This window comes from Bicyclus anynana, chromosome 13 (assembly GCF_947172395.1).
Source record: "Bicyclus anynana chromosome 13, ilBicAnyn1.1, whole genome shotgun sequence".
Lineage (NCBI taxonomy): Eukaryota > Metazoa > Arthropoda > Insecta > Lepidoptera > Nymphalidae > Bicyclus > Bicyclus anynana.
In genome coordinates, this window is record NC_069095.1 from 5,452,487 (window position 1) to 5,480,408 (window position 27,922).

The 27,922-nt window shown below is 32.5% G+C and overlaps 4 protein-coding genes across 6 annotated transcripts in view; 2 read left to right on the forward strand and 2 right to left on the reverse strand.

Annotated features, from left to right (window-relative positions):
• The window catches only part of LOC112046194 (uncharacterized), a 33,758-nt gene extending 25,345 nt beyond the window's left edge, over positions 1–8,413 (reverse strand). The window contains exons 1-2 of one of the 3 annotated variants that reach the window (XM_024082748.2): positions 8,280–8,413; positions 5,738–6,141 (exon numbers count right to left, since the gene is read on the reverse strand). In XM_024082748.2, the coding sequence (XP_023938516.1) occupies positions 5,738–5,808 (71 nt within the window). In that variant the 5' untranslated portion in view covers positions 5,809–6,141; positions 8,280–8,413. Of the gene's footprint in view, positions 1–5,737; positions 6,142–7,876; positions 8,117–8,279 lie in introns of those variants that run through there. The other 2 variants (XM_024082756.2, XM_024082774.2) reach the window with 2 other exon arrangements.
• Positions 8,414–9,776: 1,363 nt separating this feature from the next.
• LOC112046186 (HIG1 domain family member 2A, mitochondrial) lies at positions 9,777–10,891 on the forward strand. The gene is made up of 2 exons (XM_024082736.2): positions 9,777–10,058; positions 10,627–10,891. The coding sequence occupies exons 1-2, from the start codon at positions 9,929–9,931 to the stop codon at positions 10,794–10,796; spliced, it is 300 nt and encodes a 99-aa protein (XP_023938504.1). The 5' UTR covers positions 9,777–9,928; the 3' UTR covers positions 10,797–10,891.
• A 502-nt stretch (positions 10,892–11,393) lies between these two features.
• On the forward strand, positions 11,394–14,208 carry LOC112046176 (threonine aspartase 1). The gene is made up of 4 exons (XM_024082724.2): positions 11,394–11,568; positions 11,638–11,766; positions 11,844–12,658; positions 13,118–14,208. Exons 1-4 carry the CDS (start codon positions 11,541–11,543, stop codon positions 13,259–13,261), a joined length of 1,116 nt encoding a protein of 371 aa, XP_023938492.1. The 5' UTR covers positions 11,394–11,540; the 3' UTR covers positions 13,262–14,208.
• On the reverse strand, positions 14,204–27,887 carry LOC112046169 (protein Daple). The gene is made up of 7 exons (XM_024082711.2): positions 27,634–27,887; positions 25,594–26,010; positions 23,365–23,648; positions 23,117–23,287; positions 22,562–22,778; positions 19,868–22,478; positions 14,204–19,533 (listed from the first exon to the last, which is right to left on the reverse strand). Exons 1-7 carry the CDS (start codon positions 27,688–27,690, stop codon positions 19,208–19,210), a joined length of 4,083 nt encoding a protein of 1,360 aa, XP_023938479.2. The 5' UTR covers positions 27,691–27,887; the 3' UTR covers positions 14,204–19,207.
• Positions 27,888–27,922: the final 35 nt, after the last annotated feature.

Genomic DNA, 27,922 nt, shown 5'->3' on the forward strand with positions numbered 1-27,922 from the left:
TACCCTTACAAGTGTAACTACGTCACAGACAATATTTACAGTGTATTTATCGGACTATGGATAATAAGAAAATAATGCACAAAGAAAACGCACGACTATAAATAGTTATCGAGAAATATACGTGTATTGTGTATATGATATATTTATATATACCTACGAAAATGAGGCTGTAAAATCCTTACGTGTGTTCCGATATTAACCCCATGAGTATTTTTTTTTTGATATCCATAGGGGAAGAGTTTTTATTTAAACGACCTACCTAAGCGACGATTTTCTAGATAATATGTCGTATTCACAGGGCGTAGCTATCGCCATATCGGCCCCTGAACTACAGGGGCCTTACGTGTGAAAGCAAAAATTGGTAAAATGTAATCCACAATGTCACTTAATCTGGTTGCTATCTAGCTGATATGTTAAAAAAGCTACCTAAAGAGTTTCAGAAATTACAAAATTAAAAAAACCCTGACCAATCACAGCCCCCCCCCCCCCTCCCGCGAACAAATTTTGATACAGGGCCGCTCCAAGACACGCTACGCCACTGGTAGTATTGTAGGTATATGACAATCAGACTCATGGGTCATAAAAACATGGACTTTAAAGGCGTTAGGGGGCAACAGGAAGGAACGTTAAAAGAAGAAAAGGAAGAAGGGTTTTCCTCGTGGAAGAAGGCGCGGGCGTACGCTAGTTAATGAATCCAGTATTCAATACATTAGTTTTTAATATTAAAGTACTAATAAATGCATACTGTATGTACGCTATTGTTGAGTGATTTATTATAGCAAAAAACCTACATATTTACTGTGACTTAACATTATAGGTATGATATCATTCGTAATCAGTAAACATAAATAAAATTGAAGTGCCAGTCTGTGATTTCTACACAAACACGATTGTGTTTTCTCAAGTGCTTATAGGAGTTGTTTTTATTTACAGGACACTCTAACATAATCGAACTTTTTTTATATATTTATTTGTCTGTTTGACCGAGCAAATATTTGGAACGGCTGGACCGATTTAAATAGGACTTTCACTGAAAGATACAATAACAGGATTCATACCCTGAATTGTCTTAGATGGTGTAATCCTACCAACCAGTTCCAATTTTTGATTGATACATCGCTTTTTCAAATCGACTGCAATGCAGACTGAGACATGAAGAGTAGAATGAATGCTGGGTGGATGGCGACAGGTCTCGGGTGTACTAAGGGACTCACAAATGCCCGTTAAACTTAAGAGAAAAAATTGACAAGACCTCTGATTTGTCGTGTTGTATGGATCAGATAGTTGGGCATAAAGAGTGATGGATAATAGAAGAATGCATGCAAATGAAATGCTTATTTTAAGAAGGATGTGCGTGACTAGATTGGATAAAATAGAGAATTAATATGAAAGAATATTGGATAGAAGCAGGCGTTACTTTGCGGAAGTTCATCATGATTATATAATGATTTATTTATTTTGCTATCATCCGCGAAAAGTCGACGAACCCATGCGACAACGTCACCCAGGTCCGGCAAAATACTCTCTACGTAATTATAATACTCTAAACGTGCAATTGCAAAAACTTTGCAATTGCACGTTGTAGAGTCAACATCTCCTGAGGATGCTCCGGTTTCGGGGTGAAACGTACGTAGAGAGTATTTTGCCGGACCTGGGTGACGTTGTCGCATGGGTTCGTCGATTTTTCGCGGATGATAGCAAAATAAATAAATCATTATATAATATGAAAGAAGTTCTGAAAGTGATGCCAGTGATGGAAAAGTTGAGGAATTAAAAGTTTGCTTGGTACTCGTATAATATACATTTGATGCGAAGGGATGAAAGTCATTACCAGAAGAATGACGAAGGCCAAAAGAATAATGGTTGGAGTGTATGAAAGGACTGTGTAAAAGGAGTAGATGACAAGTGATAGAAGCGAATGGAATAAATTGACATATTTGACACTGAAATAGGATACTGAAATGGGATAAGGAAAAGGAGATGATGACGATGACTTCGTGCCTACGTACGAAAAACCAAAAACGGATGTCATGAGAAACATCATGACATGACTAATCGCGAAACACTTACGTAGATTCGTAGCAACCTTTCGCTCTTTCAAAATATAAGGAAAATTATATTGACTCTAATATACGAGTAGTATTTACGTAAAGTTATTTATAATCCGATAGAAAAGTTTATCGGCCACACATACTTGTACGTACGATTATGCGGTGATTGATCGAGACGAAAACGTTCCCACACGAGTAGGTAGATGTACCTACTATGTGAGAATTGTTTTTGTTTCGTCAGCCAATGTCAATATCAAGTTATCAATTACAACTATCGAACTATCAACACTTGTTGGATAACAGAGTGATTTGTCTATTGAAAGTGCAAATCTTATGAGGTACCTATACCTCATAAGATTTGCACTTTCAATAGACAAATACCTACTAAATGAAGGAGAGTATACCTACTAAGAGACCCCCTACCCCCTACCTCTGTATAAATTATCATCTACAAAAGGATATAGGTACTATTCATCTAGTTCAGTAAATGATTTTTTAATTTTGCTATTCTAATTAAATTAAGGTTTAAGCAAAAGTGTAGCAAAACAACAAAGTCATTTAATATTTATTAGGATATTGTAACATATGAAATAAAATAATTAACTTACCGGCAACCTGGTATATAATCTGGTATTCTATACAATGCCTAGACAATGTACAAAATACCGAGAGCCTTCTGGCAATGTATATAATATTTTTAAAAAATCTAAATAGCTTAAATATGATGATATTGACTTCATTTTTAATGTTATTATTTTCGTTTATCATAAGTTCATAATGCATCAGATTAATACTGCATTTAATAACACAGTAAAGAGCAAACTATTGATTTCAAAACAAAGCGTGTTTGTATTGTTGTATCAGCAATCAAGATTAATCATTTCATACGTCATAAGCATATGGATTGCCTCCTAGGTGTTTCTAAGTATAGATAAAGATAAGACTAAGGCTTCACTACACACGACGTATAATACGAATATACATGAAAGTATATACATACAGACAATGACATAATAACACTAATATGCATGTATAGATTTAGTAGCATCAATTCATCATGATAACGATGTTGATGATAATATGACTGTGGTAAATCACATATATTTTTATATTTCGGTAAAAGTTACAGCAATAACAATTTTGTCTAGTGTGTCTTTGTTATATTTCAATCGCGATTTTAGTAGTTTTGGAAATTTAATTGGCAGAACGTCTGTCGAGTCAGCTAACCTTATATGCCACGGAAAACAAAACTTGTAAAAATATACCAATTTTCGCGACTCAATTCTTCTACCGTAAAAAGTTGTGAGAGACTTTTTCAAATTGAATGAAATTTGAAATATACTGTTACTGAAAATTAAGGCTTCTGGTTTCATCTACAGCGATGTTACAGGGGTCGAAAATGGCATGAATTGCTTTGAGAAAAGTATGGACTTGGTGGGGCACTGCCGCGCCCCCAGATATGAATATCATCATCATTAACAACACATATTCTCACTCACTGTAAACACGAGTCTCCTTTAAGAATGATAGGGGTAGGGTATAGTCCACCAAGCTGGCCCAATGCAGATTGGCAACTTCACTCCCATAAAGAATTAAGAAAATTCTCAGGAAGTATGCAGGGTTCCTTACAATGTTCCTTCACCATTTGAGACTTTTTAATTTCTTAAAATGCATACAACTGAAAAAGTACGCCCTTCGAATTGAAGCAGAGGTCATATCCACTGGAGTATCACGGTTCTACTATATACATGTATGAATGTTAATTCATGTAGCTACTAACGTTTCATTTTTAATTAATCGTTACATAACATACCTATGTTACGTAACGATTAAAATAGGTACTTACAATAGTTTGAATCTATGTTTTTTTTTATCACACGCCACGTAATTCCATTGTCATCATATAGTGTTAATGGTATTGAATATACCTGTTAGCGACCAATTGATGACGTTTCAATGTTACACATATAGTAGTGCCATTTCGAAATGTTCCTACAAGCGACCAATTGCTAAATAACTTTAAGACCACACCCGCGTAGTCTGGCCTTGGAATTTTATCAAATGTACGTAGGTACCTATATATTACGAAATCTTATAAACCTGTTCCATTGACAGTTTCTACGTCCGCGTTAAAAATATATAAATAGGTACCTATTAGATCTCTATAGCAACAGAACAGTATCGTTATCAAATTTATTATTATTATAAATTATGATTTGAAGTCTAATTTATTATTTTTTGATATAAATATTTATTCACAAATAGCTTTCATCTTGGAGGAATGCATGGGGTATAGGTATAGGTACCTACTGAAAAATAAAACTTAAAGGGATTGAAACAGAGCATAACAAATAATATACATATTACTGGACAACCTGTATAAGAAGTATAAAATTAATGACGTCAATAAATTCGTCATCAACCCATATTCGGCTCACTGCTGAGCTTGAGTCTCCTCTCAGAATGAGAGGGATAAGGCCAATAGTTCACCACGCTGGCCCAATGCGGATTGGCAGACTTCACACACGCAGAGAATTAAGATAATTCTCTGGTATGCAGGTTTCCTCACGATGTTTTCCTTCACCGATTGAGACATGTGATATTTAATTTCTTAAATTGTTGGCAACACCTAAATGTAATTTTAATATTACAAACTTTAATTTAATTGATTCAACAATGACAAATAATTAGTTTTTGGAGTTGACATTTAGAGAAAGATATACAGAAGAAAACAATTTTTTCCAATATGAATGTATCAGTTTTTTATTTAAACATACATATAGATTCCTGTTGACCTTCAAGAAAATTCACTAAATCAAACGTAGTGTGTTTTGTAGACTAGTCTAATCCTTTCCAAACATCTAGTCAGACATAATATATCAAAAATTAACATAAGACCTTGGGAACTTAAGGAACCTTAAGTTAAATAATGTAACATTTCTATGTCCATGTATTATGTTTGGAACCAATCCAAAGTAGATACTATAAAGGGAGGGAAACAATTATTGCATTAAACACTATGAACCTTTATTAAAGTTCCATAGCATTTGCCTTTGTTCTATATTAGAAGGGAAGTACATGAGGATTTAGAAATTGGAGTGAGCTTTTTTATGTGTTATCATGTGTCAGGAAACACTGAGGGTGTACTACATACTTGTATATGCATAAACGTACTGCCTGCTCTAAGGAGTCACTATGTAACTTTTATTGATTCTCCAGTACTATTCCACTTAACTGTACAATTTGTGTGTATGGTGCAAACCTTGTGTGTATGGTACATCCTTGTTCTAATTAAAAATACAAAACAAAAAGTTGCTTATGTGTAAACTGGATATCAACAACATTATGAATGCCAATATTGACTAGGTCTTGCTTATGCTTTCATGAGATTTGACAATATAGGGTTATGTTATGACTCAATATCAATCAATATTTTGATAATAAAGAGAGAAGAAAGACATTGGGGACTCTCTCTCAACTCAAGGCTACTTCTGAGAATTTTAAGGTTAAAGGCAACCCAACCCTATATTACATCAAACATAATTTTTTTAAATAATTTTTCCATTTTGAAAGTCATCTGTTTAGAGTTTAGAAGAAATCTAAAAATAAAGTGCCTTACAACCATATATAATTATTACTATTAACTATTATAATTAGTAAGTAAACTACACATAACATCCACTCACTTTGTTGGTTTAGATTTCATCCACACAGGTAGAGTGATTCCATCCTTAAGCTCCGGATCACTGGATGCCATCTTGTCTTTTATGTATGTAATGACACCAATAATGTGTATTTTTTTTGTTAAATAAGAATAAAAGATTGAATTAAATGTGAATAATGATCACTGAAGCAGTTCTTATGAAATACTGAACAAATTGATAGTTAGAGGTGTTCTTTATCTCGAGCAGACTGATAAGGCGAATATTATTGCCAACATTGAGAATGTAAAACAAAAATAAGTGGAATTTTTTAATCTACTGTATTAGTATATTAAAGAAGGAAACAAATAATCTTATAAATTAATTTAGTTAATAAATAAAAGTGCTCAAGACACACTTGGCTTAAAAGTCAGCATTGACAAAGGCATCTGAAACAAATGAAAAAAATTCCAATGAGGGATTTGATTCATCATAGAAATAAAGATTTTTTATCATAATCAATAGGGTAATATAATATAGACAATATTAATTTCATATAGTACATGGAAATAAGGGTCCAAAATATAAGGTAGCAAAGAAAGTTCATAAAGTTTTCATATTTTCTTGTATTTTACAACAATTTGTTACCTGTTTGGCAAAGTGTATATGTATATTCATTTGATAGAGATTTTACTGCTCTACAAAACTGTGTTATTCATTTTTTTTTTGGACAACTACATCATCATCATCATTACTTTTGAAACTCTGAAATTAACTAGACAACAGGAGAAAATCTTCATTATCGACAACGCTTGTGACTCAACATCTCGCCTGCCACCAAGCAAGATGTGGACATAAGCAGCGCTCTTTGTGATGGGAGATGTGATGAATGCGCTGAATGCAGCAGGTGAATAGAAATGGTGCCTGTATGTCAATATGAAGCATAGAAAGAAGAGTTGGAATGAAAGTTCTTCAGCATCCACCATGCTCTTCAAAGTTTGTGCCAACCGATAATCACCTTTTCCGCTCCATGTACAACCAAATCAGGGGTAGCGAGGACAACTTGGCTCAATGACTAATTCAACATCAGACTGGGCGATTTTTGGCAGAATGCCTTAAAAAAGTTGGTTGAGAGGTGAGAGGAGATTGTAAACAGCCACAGGGACATCATTGATTAATTTATTGTTATAATTATTGTAACTCTATGAACTTCCTTTACAACCTAATATACCAATATTAATTTAAAAAATTAAGGATTTCTTATAAAACTTAATTTAAAAAATTGTTGTCCATTTTGCGACAATGTCAAACAAATTGTTAACTAATTTTACCATTTGTAACGTATTTGTTGATGTGACATCATGAAACAGTTGAAATATAGACCACCATGGTCGACAGGAGTTTTTGCTTGTATTTTCATAAAAATATTTAAAAATTAAAATTTTTATGTAATCTGACTGATTCTAGTAGAATTATATATTAATAGTGTGAACTAGCCCAGCGTTTCCCATCATTGTGAGTCCAAAAAATTAAGTGGGTCATAAAGGAGGAATATGGAATTTACCAGGTGACAGTAGAATAAAGTTTGGGAAACACTGAACTAGACTATACATTGTGAATACTTGATGTTGTCCTACTGATTTTAAATATTAAATGTTAATCTGTTAATAAGATTAAACTTCTTAATTAAATTTTGAATTGATTTTCTCAATCACACAAAAACAACTGACCAGATTTCCTTTCTAAAGAACCTCCCAGTAGGCCTAACATGAGAACCATTACATTGTCTTGTGAAGAAAAATCATGAGAAAAAATAGTGCCAAACTAAAAATATTGCTCTCTTTCTCTCTTATGTTGCATTGTGATGAAAGAAAGACCAATATTTCACGTTCAACATTTATCTCAACCAACCAACCAACAACAACTAAACGTTTTGTACAGCTAACATATCTTTAGCAAAGTTCTTATAGGAAAACTGTTCTCAATTCAGTGTCTTCAATTTTTATGTGACAACGAAAACCATTACCTACAAAAATGGAAATTCTCATACTGCATATCATACAAAAAATAGACTACACATATAAATTAACATACAATTGTTGAATGCTTAGAAATTAAATAACATAGCCAATGAGACCTAAATAAAAAAAAAATAATGAATTTAGATAAATCATACACACTTACAAAGCCAAAATAGTTTTCTAATATTGATGTATTATATTTCACCAGGAAATGTTAACACAATTCAACGCACTGAGGAAATATTTGGAATGCGAATAAATCGTCGTAACAATGCGCCATTTTAATTACATGGTGCACATCGTGCCCTTGACTCCGCGACTATTATAAACCCGTGTATGTGTTTTACAAGAGACAACAAATGGTATAACTCAATGATCTAATTCTATTGCAAGCTAGCTGTACTTTATTTAACAGTACAGTACGGTCCATTGACAGAATCATCTGCAATCTGCATTCTCTACCTGCCAAGCTTAACTTAGAAAACAAAACCACGTGAACAGAAGTGGCCTAAATTATGTATGTTTTTAACAAAAAATAATTTCCATAATTAATGCATGTTACTTACTGTTTTGGATACAATGAAATCATTTGAAAAAAACATTATGAAAGTTTTCTCCACTTTAACACGTCAAAAATAAAATGAAATTGAAAAATTGAAAATAAAAATATGAAAGAAACCATAGACAATGACAATTGACATATAATATAAGATAGAGAACACAACATGAGCAAAGAATTATAGACTATAGAGTTAGACCTGTGTAATTCGATCGTTTCGTAAAACCCGGGTCGATCGCGACCCATACTCATGGAGATCGGGTCTCAATGATTCGATCATTTCGATCGTTCGGGTCACGGGTTGTTTGGGTTTTGTGTATCGTTGCGACGCGGCTTGAAGTAGGTAGGTATTTGAACTGAACACCCGTAAGACCCGAACCGGAACCCGATCCTTTGATTGACCGACGGATTCAAAACAAAGCTATGCCTACTGTCAGTTAAATAAATATTGTGGTTTGTAATTGTATCGCTTTTGCGTGGTGATACAATAATATTAAGTCATCGTCTAAATTTACATTCGAAAAATGGGAAATTTTATTTTATGTTTTTATGAATATAGAAAAAAAAATGTAAATAATTAAAGTTATTATATATTATATAGATAAAACTATTGCTAAAAGTAATACATACCTACATATATATTTTAGACTTTATTCCTTACGAATTTACCACTCAAGTCATCATCATTATCAACTACAGAATAGAGAATGATATCTTTACAAGCCCCGAGATGAAGCCGATGAAACTCATAAATACAGAGTAATACATATCTTCCTTTACATACGAATAAAAGAGACAACTACAGATTGTACTTGCGAATGATGATTCGACATTATAAGCAATTGAGCCAAATAATTATTTATAACACTAATACAATCAAAATAAAGTTCAATTTAGTGTGGTCGGGTCGAGAGATCGAGTTTATTATATGGATCACCAAACGGGTCTCACAAGATCGGGTGTTTTAGTCGTCCGCGACCCGATTATACACGAGAACTACAGATTTGAGAGTTATTGTATTAAAAATAAAGTTCAATTTAGCGTGGTCGGGTCGAGTGATCGAGTTTTTATATGAATCACAAGATCGGGTGTTTTAGACGTCCGCGACCCGATTATTCACGAGAACTACAGATTTGAGAGTTATTGTTTTAAAAATAAAGTTCAATTTAGCGTGGTCGGGTCGAGTGATCGAGTTTTTATATGAATCACAAGATCGGGTGTTTTAGACGTCCGCGACCCGATTATTCACGAGATCTACAGATTTGAGAGTTATTGTAATATAAATAAAGTTCAATTTAGTATGGTAAACAAAAACCTTTCGATCTTTTAATCGAGTCTGCGCCCGGGCGGGTCATCAAACGGGTCACATAAGATCGGGTGTTTTTAACGTCCGCGACCCAATTACTCACGCACAAGTAGTGATCGGGTGTCGGAGATTTGATCATTCGCGATCGACACAGGTCTATATAGAGTAGAGCTAAGCCTTCATTTCATTTTATTCTGTGATTTCATTTCAATTTTGTCGTCTGTGGAACAGTCTTCTAATAAAATCAATGTTTATTTTATTGTAGAAAAATTACAATATCAATTGGATATCGAGTTATATTTTATTGTAATTAAACCTTAAATCATTGTACGTTTCAAAAAAGCTTAACAATGAGTAACGAAGAGCCAACGGACCTTGACTGGATCCAATTGCGTCGTGATTTAGGTCCAGTTCATCATGTCGAAACAACAGGAGAAAAATTTGTACGAAAGTTTGGCGAAAATCCCTTTGTACCTATAGGTAAGACACAATATTCCGCAAGCTTATTTAATTGCAGCATGAAGTATATAATATTGCATTCATAATACTCATACTGGAGGTGTTACAGCCCCGTGCCTCGGAGAGCAAGTTAAGCCTTCGGTCCCGAACAGTATCATTAATAGCAGATAGTGGTGGTCGAAATAATATTATATAATAGAGCATGACATTATAAGCAAAATTTTTTTAGTATAGATAAACTGGTAATAATTCTAACTAAGTATTTTTAAACAATCAATAATCTATAATACTATAAATTGTATTTACTTTTATACTAATGTCTGGCCGCTTTGAGATTGGGTTTCTGACAGGTTGTTATCAAATGGGCAATACCAAAGTAAAGTAGTCTGAACTAGGCATTACATCCCAAAGCAACTAAAGAGATACAATATTTCTGGTTGTGCTGCAAGTGGTTAACATTTGTCTATTTCCCTTCATAAGGTATTTTGTTTGCTAGGCCATGCTAGGCCTACTTAAGCGTGGAAAAAGCCCTTTTATAATATGATAAAATTATATAATACTAAAAGAATAAAATATTTTGTTATTTCAGGGTGTCTTGCAACTGCTGGAGCGTTGTCCTATGGTTTATGGTGTTTTCGAACAAAGAGATCAAAATTATCACAGAGAATGATGCGTGTTAGAATATTGGCACAGGGATTTACCATAGCTGCCCTTGTAACAGGTGTTGTTATGGGTGCTGGAAAATCTCTGAAAGGTTAATATTATATTGAACTTAGTTATTGTAAAGGTAAAGATAAATTATGTAAATAATAATTATATTTTATTAGATACAAAATAAATACTTACAAATTATACTATGGTTATTGTTATTGTTTCCTAATATTATGATTTCTATTAGTATGACTTTAGTAATATAATTGGAAAGATTATTTTTAAGATATCTGTGGGTCCTTAGTTCTATATCAAACTAACATTCAGGTTTATTAATACACTAGGTAATGCCACACGGTTTCTTCTGTGTAGTTTCCGTTCCTGTAAGAATACAGAGATATATAGCCCATATTTTATCCCATATTTAGTGTAAATACTCACAAATAATGTGGCTTTTAAGTGGTAAAAGGTTTTTCAAAATTGATTCAGTATACCAAATAACTATATTGTGTGTGTCCTTAGACTACCCACATTATATATTTATTAGTGTCAAATGTTGTCGATGTACGAGTTTACCTTAAAATGATGGACTTTCTTGTTGAATTTGATTGTCATGCATCTCCTTATCTAATTCTTCTATGGTTATTACCATAGACGTACTCAATAAGACTAGAACCCAAAGATTATTTAAGAAAAAACTGAAGCAGGTTATTGTCTGCGGTTTGTTTTGTTTTATGAAAAAAAAAAACATAGATGTGATGGAATATCAATACAGACCCGAAAATAAATTGTAAAATGTAAATACTAAGTAAATTAATAGAGGGTTTTCGTTTTAAAAATACAGCTGTAACGATGAATGGATTTATAGCAGTTCATTGCGGTATGTAAGGCTCGTTTATTTAAAACCTAACTACTAAAAGCGTGGTAATAATACACTCACTTTTTTTAGGGGCTGGGTTTCACAGTGACTCTCTAAGAAAAGACTATCAAAAAACTTGCTATACTGCATGCAGAAGAGCCTCTGAAACACTATCGCGAGGAGGTAACGCTGTTGACGCTGTAGAAAATGCTATAATAGGTCAGTAGCTGAGTACAAACGAATTATTACGATACTGGTTGTTACTGTTTGACTCATAGTATAACTTTTTATTGCAGAATTAGAAAATAGCCCCTTGACTAACGCTGGCTATGGCTCGAATCTGAGTTGGGATGGTCTAGTAGAATGTGACGCGTCTATAATGAATGGACAAACTTTACACTTCGGTGCATGCGGAGCTGTATCCAATGTTTGGAATCCGATAACACTCGCCAAACAGCTATGTGTTAAACAATGTGAGAGTCTCTCCTTAGGAAGGGTGCCACCCTGTATTCTCACAGGCCAAGGTGCTAAAACTTGGGCGGAAAGGATGGGCTTACAAATTGTTGACGACCAAAAAATGGTATCCAGCAAGGCATTTCGTAATTACAAACATTGTAAACGGAAGTTAAAGAGATATTCTGTACAAAATGACCTGAAATTTAGCCCTTTAGATACTGTAGGAGCCATATGTGTAGATTCATATGGTGTTGTGGCATCTGGAGCAAGTTCGGGAGGGGTGTCTCTAAAACACGAGGGTAGAGTGGGACAAGCAGCATCTTTTGGTAGTGGGGTTTGGGCAGAAATGAGCAGAGATGGCACCAAACCATCTATTGCAGCATGCACTTCTGGATGTGGTGAACATCTGATTAGGACTCAACTAGCCAAAAACTCTGCTGAAAGCTTACAAGAATCATCCCCAACATTGGGTCTTGATAGATGTCTGAAGGAAAAGTTTTTAGAATCTCCCTTTCTGTGGGACATCCCAGAGAGGCTGGGAGGGTCTTTAGCACTCACTTTTAATCCACAAATTGGAGAAGGAGAACTTCTTTGGGGACACACAACAAGGACTATGTGCATTGGGTACATGTCAACAGAAATAGCTAAACCAAAGGTACAGTATTTTTCATTTCAAAAATTAGTACTTGTAAAATTAATAATTGTACATATAACATATGTATATAATGTATTGCACCTTCCTGCTCTTTCCTTGCAAGTCCTCTCGACAGGAGAGGCTGGGATTTTATAATGTTTCTCGTACGTATCCATTAATAAAGTCCAATCAGTTGCAGAACCTAGGATTGAGTAAGGCTTAACTAATATTATAAAAGCGAAAGTTTGTTCCGTTCCCGCGGGATTTGTGAAAAACTGAATTCCACGCGGATAAAGTCGCGGGCGTCCGCTAGTATAGTATTAAGGCCGCCGTTGCATGCTAAGTTTAGATTATTAATTGTTTTTAATGTTTTATATATTACTGTATTTTTGTGTGCACTATAGTATTTCTACTTCTTCTTCTTCGTCTTGGTAAATAATCAGACTAAATCTTGTAATATAGAATGTTTTCATTTTTCAGTGCATAATATCTTACCTTCCACCGAAAGTACAAGCAGGACATAAAGCAGTTGTGTCTGGTGTACCATTCAAAGTTTCAATGCAACCAATACCAGTATTACAATGGGAAGTAACAACTGAAACCAATTTAAATGGATCTCTTTGACAAAAAAGTATATATTTATAATAATAATTCTATTATTAGGTATAATTAAAGATTTAGTTTTATAGAATAAAACAATGTTCATTAGGGTTTGTTTGAATAACAGTTGTGAATAGTTACCAAAACACATGAAAAATAATTAATTTAATGTGCTTACAGTATTCATGAATATTTATTTAGTGCTTAATGAGATACATTGTGTACTAGATGAAACCAGGACCTTGCCTCTGCCTAATCTGACAGGTTTCACAATATTTCAAAGTTTTTCGAATTCTCACATTTATTTCAAGTTTAATTTTTGGAATAAAGGTGTGTTGTAGTATCCTTGTTCAGACATTAATTTAGATTCAGTTCACATAGTAAGTATTATGCAACAAACTAATGAGGCAATTACTTTTGCATTTATCATATTATAGTTAAATTAAAATGGATTTTAATTGCCATAAAAGAATAGTCAAATTATTGTTAAGAGTTAATTTTATTAATAGGCATAGTTTAGTTAACCAACTTCAAAAAGAGGGTGGTTCTCTATTTGATTGGTATGTTTTTTTCAACAGATTGACTGCTTCATGAGTTCGATTGTTTATGTTCTTTAAGATTAGAGGTTGACAGAGAGTAATTAAAAAAATGTTAGCAATTAGAATATTGTAGCAATATGTAATGTATTTAAAGAATCAGCTTTTATGTATTTTTACTAGCCAGAAACTTAATAGACTGAATGACAGTTTGAAAATTGACAAACTTACTTAAATGACTGTTACTATGGCTTAATTCTACATCTTGGTTCTTGGAGTCAAAACTGTCAGAAATGTGGAATAAGACAATGTCATATTACCTTGTTATGTACCTATGTAAAATCAGAATCCATAAATACTATTTACTGTTCAAAACTGTAATGTTCCTAATAATCTTTGTAAGAATTGTTTGAAAATAAAATAGACTATATTGTATTGATGTTTTATTCAAAAAAAGGTGTGCTAAGATAAGTAATTCGGTGAGAGGCGATTAATTATATTAAGTACAGTACATCACTGTAATATAAAAAAAAAAACAATACGAAACATTGTACAGTAATCGTTTTCTACTTAATAGTAAAGCAGAGCACCATGTGATAGTACCATTTTCCAACGCTCCCTCCAGTCATTAGGCCTGCAATAAGCCTTGCATATATTATTTCAAGCTGTTGCGAATTATAACATCAACATGGGTACGAAAACTACCAAAATATGACAGTATGATTGATATTGAAACATGTATTGTTGAACAAAATGAATCTTTTTCTATTTCTTTTTAATTAATGTTTATTCTAACTTGATCAGTATAGTACAGGAAATCTAGGAAATATGACTCGAGATTTTATAACTGGTAGGGAGCAACAAGCTTAACTTGAGTACATCGACGGGTAGCTCAGAAAGTCAAAAAGTTTTTGGATTGCGTTTTTCTCCTAAACTATGAGTTTTACATTAAAGTTTATTTGACAAAAAATGTAGAGGACATTCTCATCTACAATTAATGTCATTGTCACTTTTACTAATCTTATATGATTTTCGAAAATTCAAAAAAAATCAAAATTCATTTATTTTAAGTAGGCTCACTTTCCAACCACTTTTGAAACGTCAGTTTACTATTTGTAAAGATTCTACCATCGGTTTTTTCTAGATTTCCTGTACTTATACATAAATTATTTTTACCTGGCATTCTAGTACATTCATGCCACTTATCATGCTGGGTATAATGCCAGACACTATTTTGTAACTACAGAATCTTGTTATATGCTGTGCAAAAACAAGTTCATAAATAAGAAAGAAACATATTCTGAAAAAAAATCATACACCCCCTAACGGAAACATAAAATCCTTGTCTGGGGGTTATACAATCACTTTTCATTACAATATTGATATGCTTTTAAAAAAAATTATAGTCCCATCATTCTCTGCAAAATGATGACAATTCTGAATTTTTAGTCTTGATATTACAATTCTGTAGAATAATATAGGCAATGTCATCCCATATCCATATCCATGAAGACAATACAAAAAATGAAACCTTATTTGGATTGTAAGATTGGGGTGCTTATTACATTACTTAATATCTAATTCGCGATTTTCATTGGAGTTTTTAATACATATTTTGTGATCTGGCTCTCGTAGTACTAAATAAATTTATCATTTTAAATTATTATATAATGAAGGTACACCAATTTTTTTCATCAGTCTAGTTACGTATAAAACAACATGAAAATCAAAGTTTTAAAATTTTAAATACAGAGTCCTTCATACAAAGTTACCACGTAAAAGAAAAATTATTAATAAAAAAATTCTATTGATTCAATTTAATCATAATTCATTTTGTACTAAAAATATATTTATTAAATTATAATTATAATTACTGTGATTGTTATTATAAGTCTTATTAATATAAGAAAAAAAAACAGAATTAAAATTCAATCAATATGAGATAGTTTATTTAAATTATGAAATTAAAATTGTGATTAAATTTAAATCCCATATAAATTGCTTACGTTAGATATTAAATGCATTAATTGTTAAACATAGTGTTATTGAATTATCAATTTAAATTATATATTTCTAATTCACTGTAGTAAGATTTCATCTATCTACATACACAACTAAATAAAATTCTAAATAAAGGTACACTGGGTTTATACTTTAAAAATCATTATTACCTACTATTGTCACACATTATTTAAGAATAAAATTAATATCAATAAAAAGAACCTATACATAAAGAAAATATTATGAACTTGTACTTAAAACTAACATTACTAATCCTCACAACATTCTAACTTCATGTTCTATATAAAAAAAAATCTCATCAGCAAAAAATCACAAATAAAATTATATTAGTCCAGGATCCAGAAGCATTTTTACAACTTTTATCAACTATCATTTCTGTGAGTAGCTTCATTTTGATGAGGTATTTCCTTTACAAAAATTCTTTAATTGTTTTTCGGTTTGTAGTTCCTTCCATCGACATATGTATTGATAACGAGGTCATCAAAAAAAAAGCAAATACGAAAAATTTGCTTCAGAGTAATAATTTGCAAAAATGTTCACTGGATCCTGGACTATATTATTAATTATAATAGAGCTTGTCAAATTTATTTAAAAAGTTGCAATAACCAAACGTTTGATTATTATTAACTGTCACAGACCACTGGCAAGGCAATATTATGTAATATTATTATTTATTATAGGCACATAATTATTTATATTTTTAATATACATACTTTACTGATATGGTGATATAATTATTTATTATAATAGTGTGCAAATGTGTTGCTTTCTGCATAAAATTAGGCAGGCTTTATAATTATAAGGAAGGATTTTAATAATATTGCTATGATTTTTATTTATAAATGCACACAAATACAATATTTTCTCAATACATTTGTAAGTAAATTCCACCAGATTCATATGGTAAAGATTTACTTTGAAAAATATAAATACCAAAACTTAAATGGAGAATTAAAATAAGAACAGCTAGGAATAATACATTTAAAATACTTTTTGTCTGTTCGGGATATTCTCCAAAATTAATAATTATAACAGATTGAGGCTTTCACGATCACAAGTATTATAGGCATTGTTTTGTCAAGTTAGGAAGTACAGTAAGGAGTCCTATATGAAAAATTACAAACAAATGTGTTGATAATACTTTCAACCTCTTTAAAAAAGGCTCTTCGAATCAACGTATTTATTATGCCTCTGATATTTGTACGATACAGCGTATAAAAAAACTAGGAATATCTTATTATAAACGTCGCCAAACTTTTAGTCAGCTCTGAACACAAATTAGTTTGGCGTGTTGCAACTTCAAAGCAGACTAGAAATTTGGCACATACTATACTATTAATTTACGATTCATTATTTACACTATTTGTCGTCATCAAATAATAAGTATTCTGTTATATTATTAATACAACAAGTAGTACAGTAATTTGAAAAGATTACAAAGGGGAATGGTCATCCCCGGCCCATACCTATCCTAACCACCCGGCAGTTTACTTATATCTAAAAAAAATCTTGATAATTCTACTTTAATAATGATATGATATATAAAATTAATCATTACTTTATCAAAAAAAGTTTGCAATACCGTTTTACGATATTTTTTTAAAGGCTTATCATTAATTTGTTTGCTCGTTTTCTTGTTTATTACGCTTGTTGGTAACATAAAAAAATAATACAGCTTCAAATGTTACTTCGCCACTTCGGTACACCGGCGAATAATATGCCCTAGAAGAGTGATATAAAAATGTATTATTTGATGACGACACATTGTAAATGACTTTCACACAAATATCCAATTTTAGTGATTATTGCTTTAAATACTCCTACAATAACCATTCCCTAAACACCTTAATTCAACTGGATGTATGTCTTATGTATCGAGTATTTAGCAATAAACAATATGCGTGTATTTTTTTATTATTAATCTATTTCTAAAATTGAAAAACCAATAAAGAATACAAAAAAAAAAATATCTGGCCTTCTGGCCTCCATTCGGACCACATGCATATACCCTATAAGTCAACATAACAGTTTACATAGAATCACATTCACTCTATACATACCTAAAAGACAACCAATCTGTAACATACTCAGACCAATTAGTGTATAGGACCTGCCTCGCTATAGTCTGGCAAGTTAGTTGATGACAATCCCATGATATGCGGGCGACCAGGGGAAAGACTGCGCGGGTGTGAAATCGTGCGTGTGGTGTGAGATGTGAAATTCATCGGTACACGCCCCCCGGCCTGCTTCCGCGTCGGGAGTGTTACGAAGTTGCCAAGCTATAGACGATACTTTTCTGTCAAAGTATATGATCAACGATCTAATGCGATTATTAAAACTGTCTATAGCATCGATGTTTCATAGTTGTAACCGTGTTCGTCGGTTAGAGCTCCGTAAAAATGCCTTTTTGTGTAGTTTATTGGTGTAAAAAACGGGCAAAAACTTCTACTTTAGTATTAGATATATACCAAATCTAAGCTCGTTTTCCTTAGAAAATGGCAGACAATTTTGTTCGTGAATTTAGGTGCGATAGTGGTCCTTCTATAATTGGTCTGAGGTTTCATATATATTTATGTAATGCAACATTACGAAGATGAAACATATTGCAACGGTAGGTACTTTATAAACAGGGTAACAAATCTAGCCTCATAAAAAATAGTCACATAATAAAAAAGAGAGATGTCAACATTTTACATTCACAATATAACTACTGCAATCATATTTGAACTTTAAAATATAAATGCCGAATAATACTGTTCCACATAATCACGATATACTTGAAATATCATAAGATCCGGCATTAGAAATATATGACCCCATCTGTTATTTATTAGTGCTACGAAATAAATGATAGATAATGTTCAGTGACACCTTGCAAATAGATTGCAGAGTAAAATTGCGGCCAAAAACATTTATCATTCTAAATCTAGGAAAGACAACCTAATTCAGTTAAAATATGCTTTCATTTGACGTATTAGTCGACTAAATAACATTACATAACTGCTGGCAACCCCACGGTTGCAGTATGAAAGTAAGCAACCTCTACTTTTAACTTTTTTTGGGTATATTTTATTATTTACTATTAACTTATGTACATTTTTTTTCAATTAACCAATGAGAGAAGGAAATTAAATAAATTAAAAAAATATATGCATTTAATACTATTCAGTCGCAATTTACCTAGGCAACCCATGTGGAATGTGACAATGTGAATATTTTCCATCATTTATTTCTTATCTCAAATAAATAACAGATGAGATGAGGGTATATATTTCTTATAACGGATCTCATACCATCATTATTAATATTAATATAGATATCAAACAGATATAATCACACGTTTCCAATTTCATTTCGAAATTCAAGGCATCCCATCAGTCTAATCAAACACATTTTTACAATAGTAAAAATTTTATACACACCCATATTCATACCATATAGCCGTTTCTTTAGAATTCTCAGGCTTTTCAGCTCGACTTGTAGCACGTTGTGTATCCTCTTCATCATCCACTGATCTCGTTGGCTCCTGTGATCTATGGTGTTCGTTCGATCTATCGCTGCTTTTACAAGCACCATCGCCTATCACCGTGGAAATTCTATTGTAAACCAAGTAAGTAGGATTCTCCTTGACCGGTGTACTTTGCGGTTTGCTGTTGAGATTGACCTCTGGATTGTCATCAGTCAAATATACTGTGCGGCGAGTTCCGGCTGCACCAAATACAGGGGATGGTGTTGAGGCTGGAATTATTTGCAATTAGATATAACAAAATTCCGAATTAATAATATTTTTTTACTAATACCTACTAATTTTTAAATTGAAATTTTGAACCTCCAAAGAGTCTCAATAGCTCAACGGTAAAGTGGTCGGACTCATCACACGGTTGGTGGTTCGATCCCCGTTCGTTGGTTGGTCTATTGTTGTACCCATTCCTGATACAGTCTTTCCCGACTAAATGGAGGGGAATATTGGTCATATTTAAAAGATATGGCAAATATTCTTTTAAAAAAAATACCATGTAATAGATTATGGCGAAGTATTTCTGACGTCAGTAGAAGTATAAAAAATACATACCTGCAGGCAAACTAGATTCTCCGTCTAGACCTTGATAACTATTCCGATGTGTGGGTGGAACTGCTTTATGTGGCCGTCTCCGTAGCGACGCTCTTATGAGAGCATCGTCGCCTCCTCCGCTATGAATAGACGCGGAAGACAGCCTCCGAACGAAATTACTTTCACTAGGAATCCTGACAGGGTCTAAACTATGTATTGAAGCTGACATGTCCATATTTTCGGATTTCTTCAAAAGAGTGTCATCAAACCGCCTGGTAAAACTTGATTCAGACCCGTGTCTGGGTGATTCGACACTAGGATTTGATGAACCTTGATCTTGATCGGACATTTTGGATAGCTTGTCAAGATCCTGGCTGCCTGGGTCTGATTCGCCAGATTCAGAGCCAGCCAGGGTCAGTTGTGATTTCGACCGACTCGCATCCTCTATTCTTTTGTTATTCCTCGAAGGCACTTTGTTTATTAAGTCTGTGCCAGCTTTCCGCACACGTTTCACGAATGATGCACCAAAGCCTCTTCTTTTAGGTGCGCAATTATCAAGTTTCTTATAATGTTCCATTATTTTCTCTTCTAATTTTTCTTTTTGACGACACAGGGCGTTTACTCTATCGGCGAACATTTTTTCCTCTTCATGATAATGTTGCTTATCTTTTAAAGAGTGTGCTAATAACTCGTGATATTGAGTAAGTAGCTGTGAAACGTGATCCATCAATGATCTTCTATCAGCATCTAAACTTTTGTTCATTTGAATCAACATATCACAATGTTGATTAGTTTTGCTTATTTCTAAATCCATACTCGTGATAACCTCAGATTTCGTATTTATCTCACCAGACATCTCTGTATTTCTTAATTTTAATTGTGTCACTTCACTTCGAATGTTTCTATATTCTTCTTGCATGTTTCTGTACTCATTCTTTAATCTGTCACTGGCCGTAAATAAGTTCCTAAAATCTTCTTTTAGTTTCGAATGTTCGGCTCTTAGATTAGTCAAATTTCTTGATTCTATTTTTAGATTCTCGCGCTCCAACTCAAATTCTGCGACTTTCTTCTCGTATGTGGTCAACTTTTCCTTAAGTTCTCTATTTTCTGTTTTTAAGTCCCGAATGGCTGCTTTTACAGGTTCTTTTTCACTGAGTAACATTTCGTACTCTGTGTTTAATTGTTCGTGAAGAGTTTGCAAAGCTACTTGATCACGCAAAAGATTATCCTGTTTATCTTTTAAGACTTCCAACTGCTTCAAAATTTCCTCCTTTTCTGCAGCTAGCTGACTATTTGCAAGTTGTAAAGTCATTTGTTGTGAAATCAGTGAACCATTTTGTGAATTTAAAGTAGCTACATTAACTTGAAGTTTAGCATTTTCAGCTTGGCAGTTTTCTAATGAAATTTGTAATGCTGCTAGATCCGCAGATAATTGTTCTATTTGTGGATTTATTATACTTTCTTCAATATCAGGCTTTTCTTTATTGTTGCAATTACAGGGCACCAATTTAAAGATATTCGCTTTAGCGGCTATTTCTGATATTAAAGTTTCATGGTCTACATTAGTTATTACTTTTTCTAATAATTCTTCCACGTTTACATCTTTAGCAATTATGTCTGAAGTATTAACTCCTAATTTTTCCATACAGTTTCTCAATTTATCAAAATTGACTTTCTCTAATATCAAATCTTTTTGTAGAGTTTGTATGGTTTCCGTATCAACTTTTCTATGAGATTTCAGCTCTTGTGTTTTTTGTTCTAAGTCTTGAAGTTTATTACTTAATGTCTGATTGATATCAAATTGTCTAGCTAACCTTTCTATTTCTTTGTTTTTAAGTTCAATTTCAGTGGTGATTGTATCAAGCGAAACAGCTTTCTCTTCAATTGCTTCCTTTAATTTATTAACCTCTCTCTGCAAATTATGAGACTCTTTCTCACTATAAGTTAGTTTTGTTTTCAATTCTTCTGTTTGTATGATCAGTCGAGTTACTTTTTCAGCTTCAGGCTTAGTTAGATTTAATTCTTTAGTCCTCGAATCTAAAGTTTTCTCAAGGTCATCTGCCCGTCGTTGTATAGAATCACATAACATTTGAATTCTTTGTTTATCTTTAGTTAAGGATTCTAAATGCCTTTCAAAGTCCTGCAACTTATTTTTTTCTGAATCTCTATCAATTGCCTGTCTATCCATAAAAGACTTTTGCTTATCTAATGAATCTTGCAATTTACGATTTTCTTCTAAAGCATTTTTAAACACTTCTTCCAATTCAGAATTTTGCTGCTTAAGTCTGTTACAATTTTCTTGTAACTGTTCACATTTAAGTGTCAGTCTCTTTTTTTCTTTTTCTTGCTCAAGCACTTTGTCACTACTTTCTAATAATGATTGCTCTCTAAGACTGTCTATAGTAGATAGCAATCTCTTGTTTTCTAATTCAAGTTTTAAAGCTCTTGCTTGTGCATTGCTTGTCAATTGTTCTGACAAACTATTCTCCCCAGATTCTAATGTATTTTCACCTTCGTTATCCGTATCTAAATTACTATTATTACTTTCGCTTAATACTGATCTAGTTATGTACTGTAAGTGATTATTTTCTTCAATTAATTCTTGAATCTTTTGCTGATCAGCATCCCTTTCCTTCAAGAAATAAACATGAATTAGTAATACAATTTATAAATCATTTCTTTTTATCATATTTTTATATATTTCACGCAACTTACCAAAGCAATGTCATTAGCCTCCCTTTTTAATTTAATCATAGCTGCTTCTAGAGTTAAGCATTGTTCGGCCCTCTTTCGCGCTCTTTGTAATTGTTCTTCTAAAGCATCTCTAGTTTCCATAAGGGCTTTGTTATCTTCACGTAACTCTGCTACTCGAGTTTTATAATATTCTGCATCAGCTAAGCGATCACGATACCGTTGAATTTCTTGTTCTAATCTAATAAAAAACCAAAACTTTATTATTATCATTAAAAACAGCGGTTTCACCCGCGTAGATCATATTTCTATAGGAATTAAAGTAAACTATAAATTATGTCTGAGACAAATTTCATCCAAATCCGGCTAGCCACTGATAGTATCAAATATCAATAAGACGTAAGTTTTCTGAAATATTACAATATTTTTTGATTTTTTTACCAAATAATTCTACAAAGTATCATACAGAGAAAAGAGATGAATCAAATCATTTATCTTTCTGAAGTAATGATGTGACCAAGGGAAAACAGGGATACATTTTTAACGTAATATATAATTATGAAGTATGAAATTACGTACCTGTCACATCTTTCTGCTTTTTCCCTAAGAGCATCAACTTCATCTCTGTAACTAGCTGCTTTTCTTGCTTCATTAAACCACTCTTGACTATCTGCACGTAACTTAGCCAAAACTAATTTGGTATGTTCAAGTTCTTCTCGACATTCTGAGAGTTGTTCTGATTTTTCTTCCCTAGAAAATATTGTATTTCAGGCGTTAATGAAATTAAATTAGTATTTTAATTATAGTTTGTCAATAAAAATACTTACAATTCCTGTCTTTGTTTTCTAAGCCTTGCTTTCCAATCAGCTAATTCTACGGCTAAGTGTTGACTCTCACCATTATTTTGGTTTACATTTTGTGTTGATCTGCTTTTTCCACTTTTGTTTTCTGTTTCATTTTCACACAAACCTTCATTGAGTACTAAAGATGCCCAGTTTAGCAAATAATGGTCCCTCTCTTTGGCTATCCTTCTCATGTGATTAAACATTGTTGGTGATTGGAATAGATCTATTGCATCTGGTGTCAAGACAACAGTTTGCATATCTGTTACCTGAAATCGCCAACGGTATGCACAATAATATTCTACTATTTTCTGCGAAACAAAACGAGTCTGTGCGACAGATTACACATTAAACTATAAAGTCACGATTTTTCTTACACTCACACTTTAAAAAGTCAGAGCATCTTTAGGTTATGTATGTTTTTCGCAAATAATAGAAATATTATTATTTGTTTATACATAATGAACTTCCGATGATCTAATGAATCCGAATGTATCCGAATGTGGTCTGTTTTTATTCAAATACTAGATGCCCGCGTCCACGTGAAATTTAGTTTTCACAAATTCACCAGGAATCATTGATTTTTCGGCATGTAATTAGGCTATATTTTGCTTAATAATCTCCTCTGTCTTCCAGTGAAAGTACTAGTAAAATCGGTTTAGCCATTATGATTGATATTGATAGTGCTTCACCACAAAAGCAGCATAAGCAAGTCACATTGAACAGTTAGACAGTATACATAAGACATTCACACTAGTCACTAGTTCACTACGCTAACCGATCACAGAGGTCAGTTGTATCATGGAATTATATTATAATATCTAACACAGTACTATTACCAGAGTACTGTGTTTAAAAAAAGTTCACAGCGCTTCGATGAGACACTTATTCAAGCAACTCAAACGAAAACAGACAGAGCACTTATAATAATGCAAAAGAACAAACGACTGCGCGATATAAAATGCACGGTGCGCCATCTATCGACAGAATACGAAATATTCACGAAAAATCTATAATATAATGGGGATGATGACTAGATTTCAATATATTGATTTTTATGAGACATTCGGGTAATATTAACTAATTAATACACATATATAACAAAGATATTTGTTGTAATTTTGTTTGAACGCCCATACAAAGCTAATGATCATTATGATCAACAACTTCATTAATTCGTGCCTTTAACATTAAAATTTTTGAATTTTTGTTATCACATTGCAAACCAATTTTATTATTATGTCATGAGTATAATGCAAGAGTATTTTCAAGGGGTGAAATAGGGGTTTAAAGTGTACATCGATTTTTACGCGAACGAAGTAGCTGGCGTAATTATAATACTAATATTATAAATGATTCGATTGCTCGTTTGTTTGCATTGAATAGGCACCAAAACTACTGAACCGATTTTAAAATTCTTTTACTGTTTGGAAGCTACACTGTCCCTTAGTGTTATAGGCAATATTTTATCCCTTTAGCAAAACATCTATATTCTAACATATATACTAAATAGTTATCAGGTACTCGTAGATAAGTATAAATACATTTAAGTACTTATGTAAAATGATTAACATTCATAATAATTATAGTAACATCATACATGCAGTGATGTTTAAAGTCATGGTGTAGCAAAATAGGTAACTCAAGGTCATTTAAGACTAGGTTTCATTCCAAAATACACAGTGTGGCTAACCAACTTTGGACTGTTACCTTATTTGTAACATGTATGTCAGACTTATTATGGAGAATCATTAAGACTGATTCACATTGCTATTTAGATCTTATATGGACATTTTAGGTTGTATGCCATTTACATCTAAAGTAATAATTTAAAAAATTGACCATAATATAACTTAGAAAAAACATACATTACATAGATTTAAAAAAATACTTTTACTGAATATTTTAAATAACAAAATATCAAAAATCTAAATTGGATCAGTAGGTTTTGAGAAAACAAACAAAATTTGAGAAAAATTCTTAAATCAAAATCACTTTTTTCAAGTCATTATAAAAACATTAGCAGTTTTTACATAATCTACGAAACTTGAGCTAATGTAAATACAAAAAGTATGTAATACATGTAATACAGAATCTCTATTCCCAATTTCAGCCAAATTAATTCAGTATTTGCATGTGAAAGAATAACAAATGTACACACACAAACTTTCACCATTATAATATTAATGTGATTATTAAAAAAAAAATACAAACCTGTTTTATACATTCAACAATGTTGTGTTGCAAATCAACATCCAGTTCTTTTATTCTTGTTATAAAAAGCTCTTTGTTGGGACATTGAACAGCTGCACCGAGTAACAACAAAGCTAGGAGCTTCATGTTCTCCAACCCCTCTCGAGACTCTGGTGCCTTTCCTAAGCAAATGCATTCTGGCACAACTAAAAGCGTCATTCCTAGCTCCTCCTCATATAATGCTTTAACATTTTTAATGATAGCATCAAAGTTTTTTACTCGCCCCAATATTAATGCTTGGTCTTCGAGACCAGTTAGTTTCGTAATGTGAAAGGATGGCTCCGGATCAATCTGGAGGTAGATATGATGTAAGATATCTCCATCGAATAGCGAGGAATAGTTCTTGATGCTTTCCGGCTCTGCCAGACATGATTTGAACTGAAAATATAAATACAATTATAAGAACCATATTTTTTTTTTATTTTAACAGAGATATTTGGTATGACATTTTTTAAATGAAACATCAGTTTTTCACAAATCCTGCAAGAACCATGGATTCTTCTGTGTTTCTAGTTAAAGTCAGTCAGTAAGTTCAGACATTCCATAGCACAAGCCCAAACAAATGGACAGACAGACAAAAATTCTGAAAAAGCTGGTTTGTGTTTTTGTAATGTGTTAATTACATTGGTCTCGAGGTAAGCTGGTTCCGTTACAGACAATGAGGTCCAGGGCTTGAATCCCTGGTCAGGCCAACAAAAAAAAATTTCTTACAAGAAAAATGTTAATAGCAGACTGGAGTTAGAAAATTGGCGGTATTAGTACACCTACGGCACAGGGGTGTAAAGCCATTGGTCCTGCTATCACGATGCAATGTGATCAGGCAAATTTCCACCAGTCATGTTAGTCTGCTATTTCATAAGACTATGACAGTGAGAGAATAGAGTGCACCTGTGCTTGTGACAATTATGCACTATCATATCTCCTGTTTATCTCACCATCAGATTGGCTCACAGTTTATCTCAACATAAGATTGGCTCATGTGGTCAAAACTTTGGTCAAGAACATATTAATATTATTATTAATAAAACTTACTTACTAGATAGACTAAATACTTTAATTAATTATATGTATTAAGGCTTAGCTTAAACTTGACTATTTTTTTCATTTACAATCCTGACTGGAAGATTCCTATTGACACTTGCTTTGCAGCCGTTCATATTGTTGGTGGCAGTAAACACAGATTTTCATTAGGTAGAAATATCTGGTAAATCAGTTGAATGTATGTATACCATATGAACAAAGAATACAGAATAATAATTAGGAAGGATAATAACCACCAACTCAGATAGTGAGAATGAAATTTAATACACTAATAAATTACTTAACTAGTAAAAAGTTTTTATGATCTCTTAAAAATGTCTAAAAATATATATCATAAGAATACAACAACTTAAAGAAAATAACACATGTTTTATTGGCTTAATAATAAATGTTAAACAAAGATTATTATTTTTTTGTAAGTAGTAGAAGTAGATTAAGAGTAAATAGAGAAAAAAATAAGTACCAAAGTGTAAAACCATTTTTTGTTTTAATGTGTCTAAGTTTTATGAAATCTTTTATTAATATAATAAAGTTGCATATTTTCAATTACACTTGTAGCATATCAACTTAACTGTGATTTATTAAACTGTACACAAAATAGAACCATGCATTCATTGAATTTGCACACTATCATTGTGTATTGTATGGGAAGATGTGTAGAAAAGAGGTCAATTTAAGCCATTGTTTTGTTTTTATTGATTTCTCCTTTAATGAGTTATATTCTTAATTACGATCATTTATTTTTAAATAAAAATTTATTATCCTCCGTAAAATGGTCTTAAATCATCTAACTAAAGCAATATACAAAAATAGGTTCGTATTTTTATTTACTGTTACAAAACAAAAATATCTGGAATAGAATTTAAATATGTAAGCTCGAACGGGCTATTAAAATTTCAATGCATATATTTGATTCAGATTTTATGTTAGAATCTTAGAGACAAATTGTTGACCACTCACCCACGAAATAAGAGGTCCGCCTAGGAAGTCTTCGATCTCGCTGGCAGATGCAGCCATTCTTATTGTGCGTTATGATGAACCGAACCTAATTCTTTGTTCTCTTGGAGCTAACATTGCATCGAATGTGTATTCGAAATTATTTCGAGTGATAATTTTATTAAACATCGGCAAATTTAGGCAAAATATTTAATGTTTAAAAATGTGCAAGTGCAAACACCGTAACACTATTTGACATTGTCATTTAATCATTTTGATTTTTGACACAAGTTCTTCAATGACAAATGACACG

Bases quoted from the DNA above. Each gene is read 5' to 3' on its own strand.
- LOC112046186 (XM_024082736.2), top strand. From the start codon at position 9,929: ATGAGTAACGAAGAGCCAACGGACCTTGACTGGATCCAATTGCGTCGT. The intron at 10,059-10,626 runs GTAAGACACAAT...TTGTTATTTCAG, and splicing joins AAATCCCTTTGTACCTATAG to GGTGTCTTGCAACTGCTGGA.
- LOC112046176 (XM_024082724.2), top strand. From the start codon at position 11,541: ATGAATGGATTTATAGCAGTTCATTGCG. The intron at 11,569-11,637 runs GTATGTAAGGCT...CACTTTTTTTAG, and splicing joins ATTTATAGCAGTTCATTGCG to GGGCTGGGTTTCACAGTGAC. The intron at 12,659-13,117 runs GTACAGTATTTT...TTCATTTTTCAG, and splicing joins CAGAAATAGCTAAACCAAAG to TGCATAATATCTTACCTTCC.
- LOC112046169 (XM_024082711.2), bottom strand. From the start codon at position 27,690: ATGGCTGCATCTGCCAGCGAGATCGAAGACTTCCTAGGCGGACCTCTT. The intron at 26,011-27,633 runs GTGAGTGGTCAA...TTATATTTTCAG, and splicing joins GCGGACCTCTTATTTCGTGG to TTCAAATCATGTCTGGCAGA. The intron at 23,288-23,364 runs GTAAGTATTTTT...AATATTTTCTAG, and splicing joins AGAAAACAAAGACAGGAATT to GGAAGAAAAATCAGAACAAC.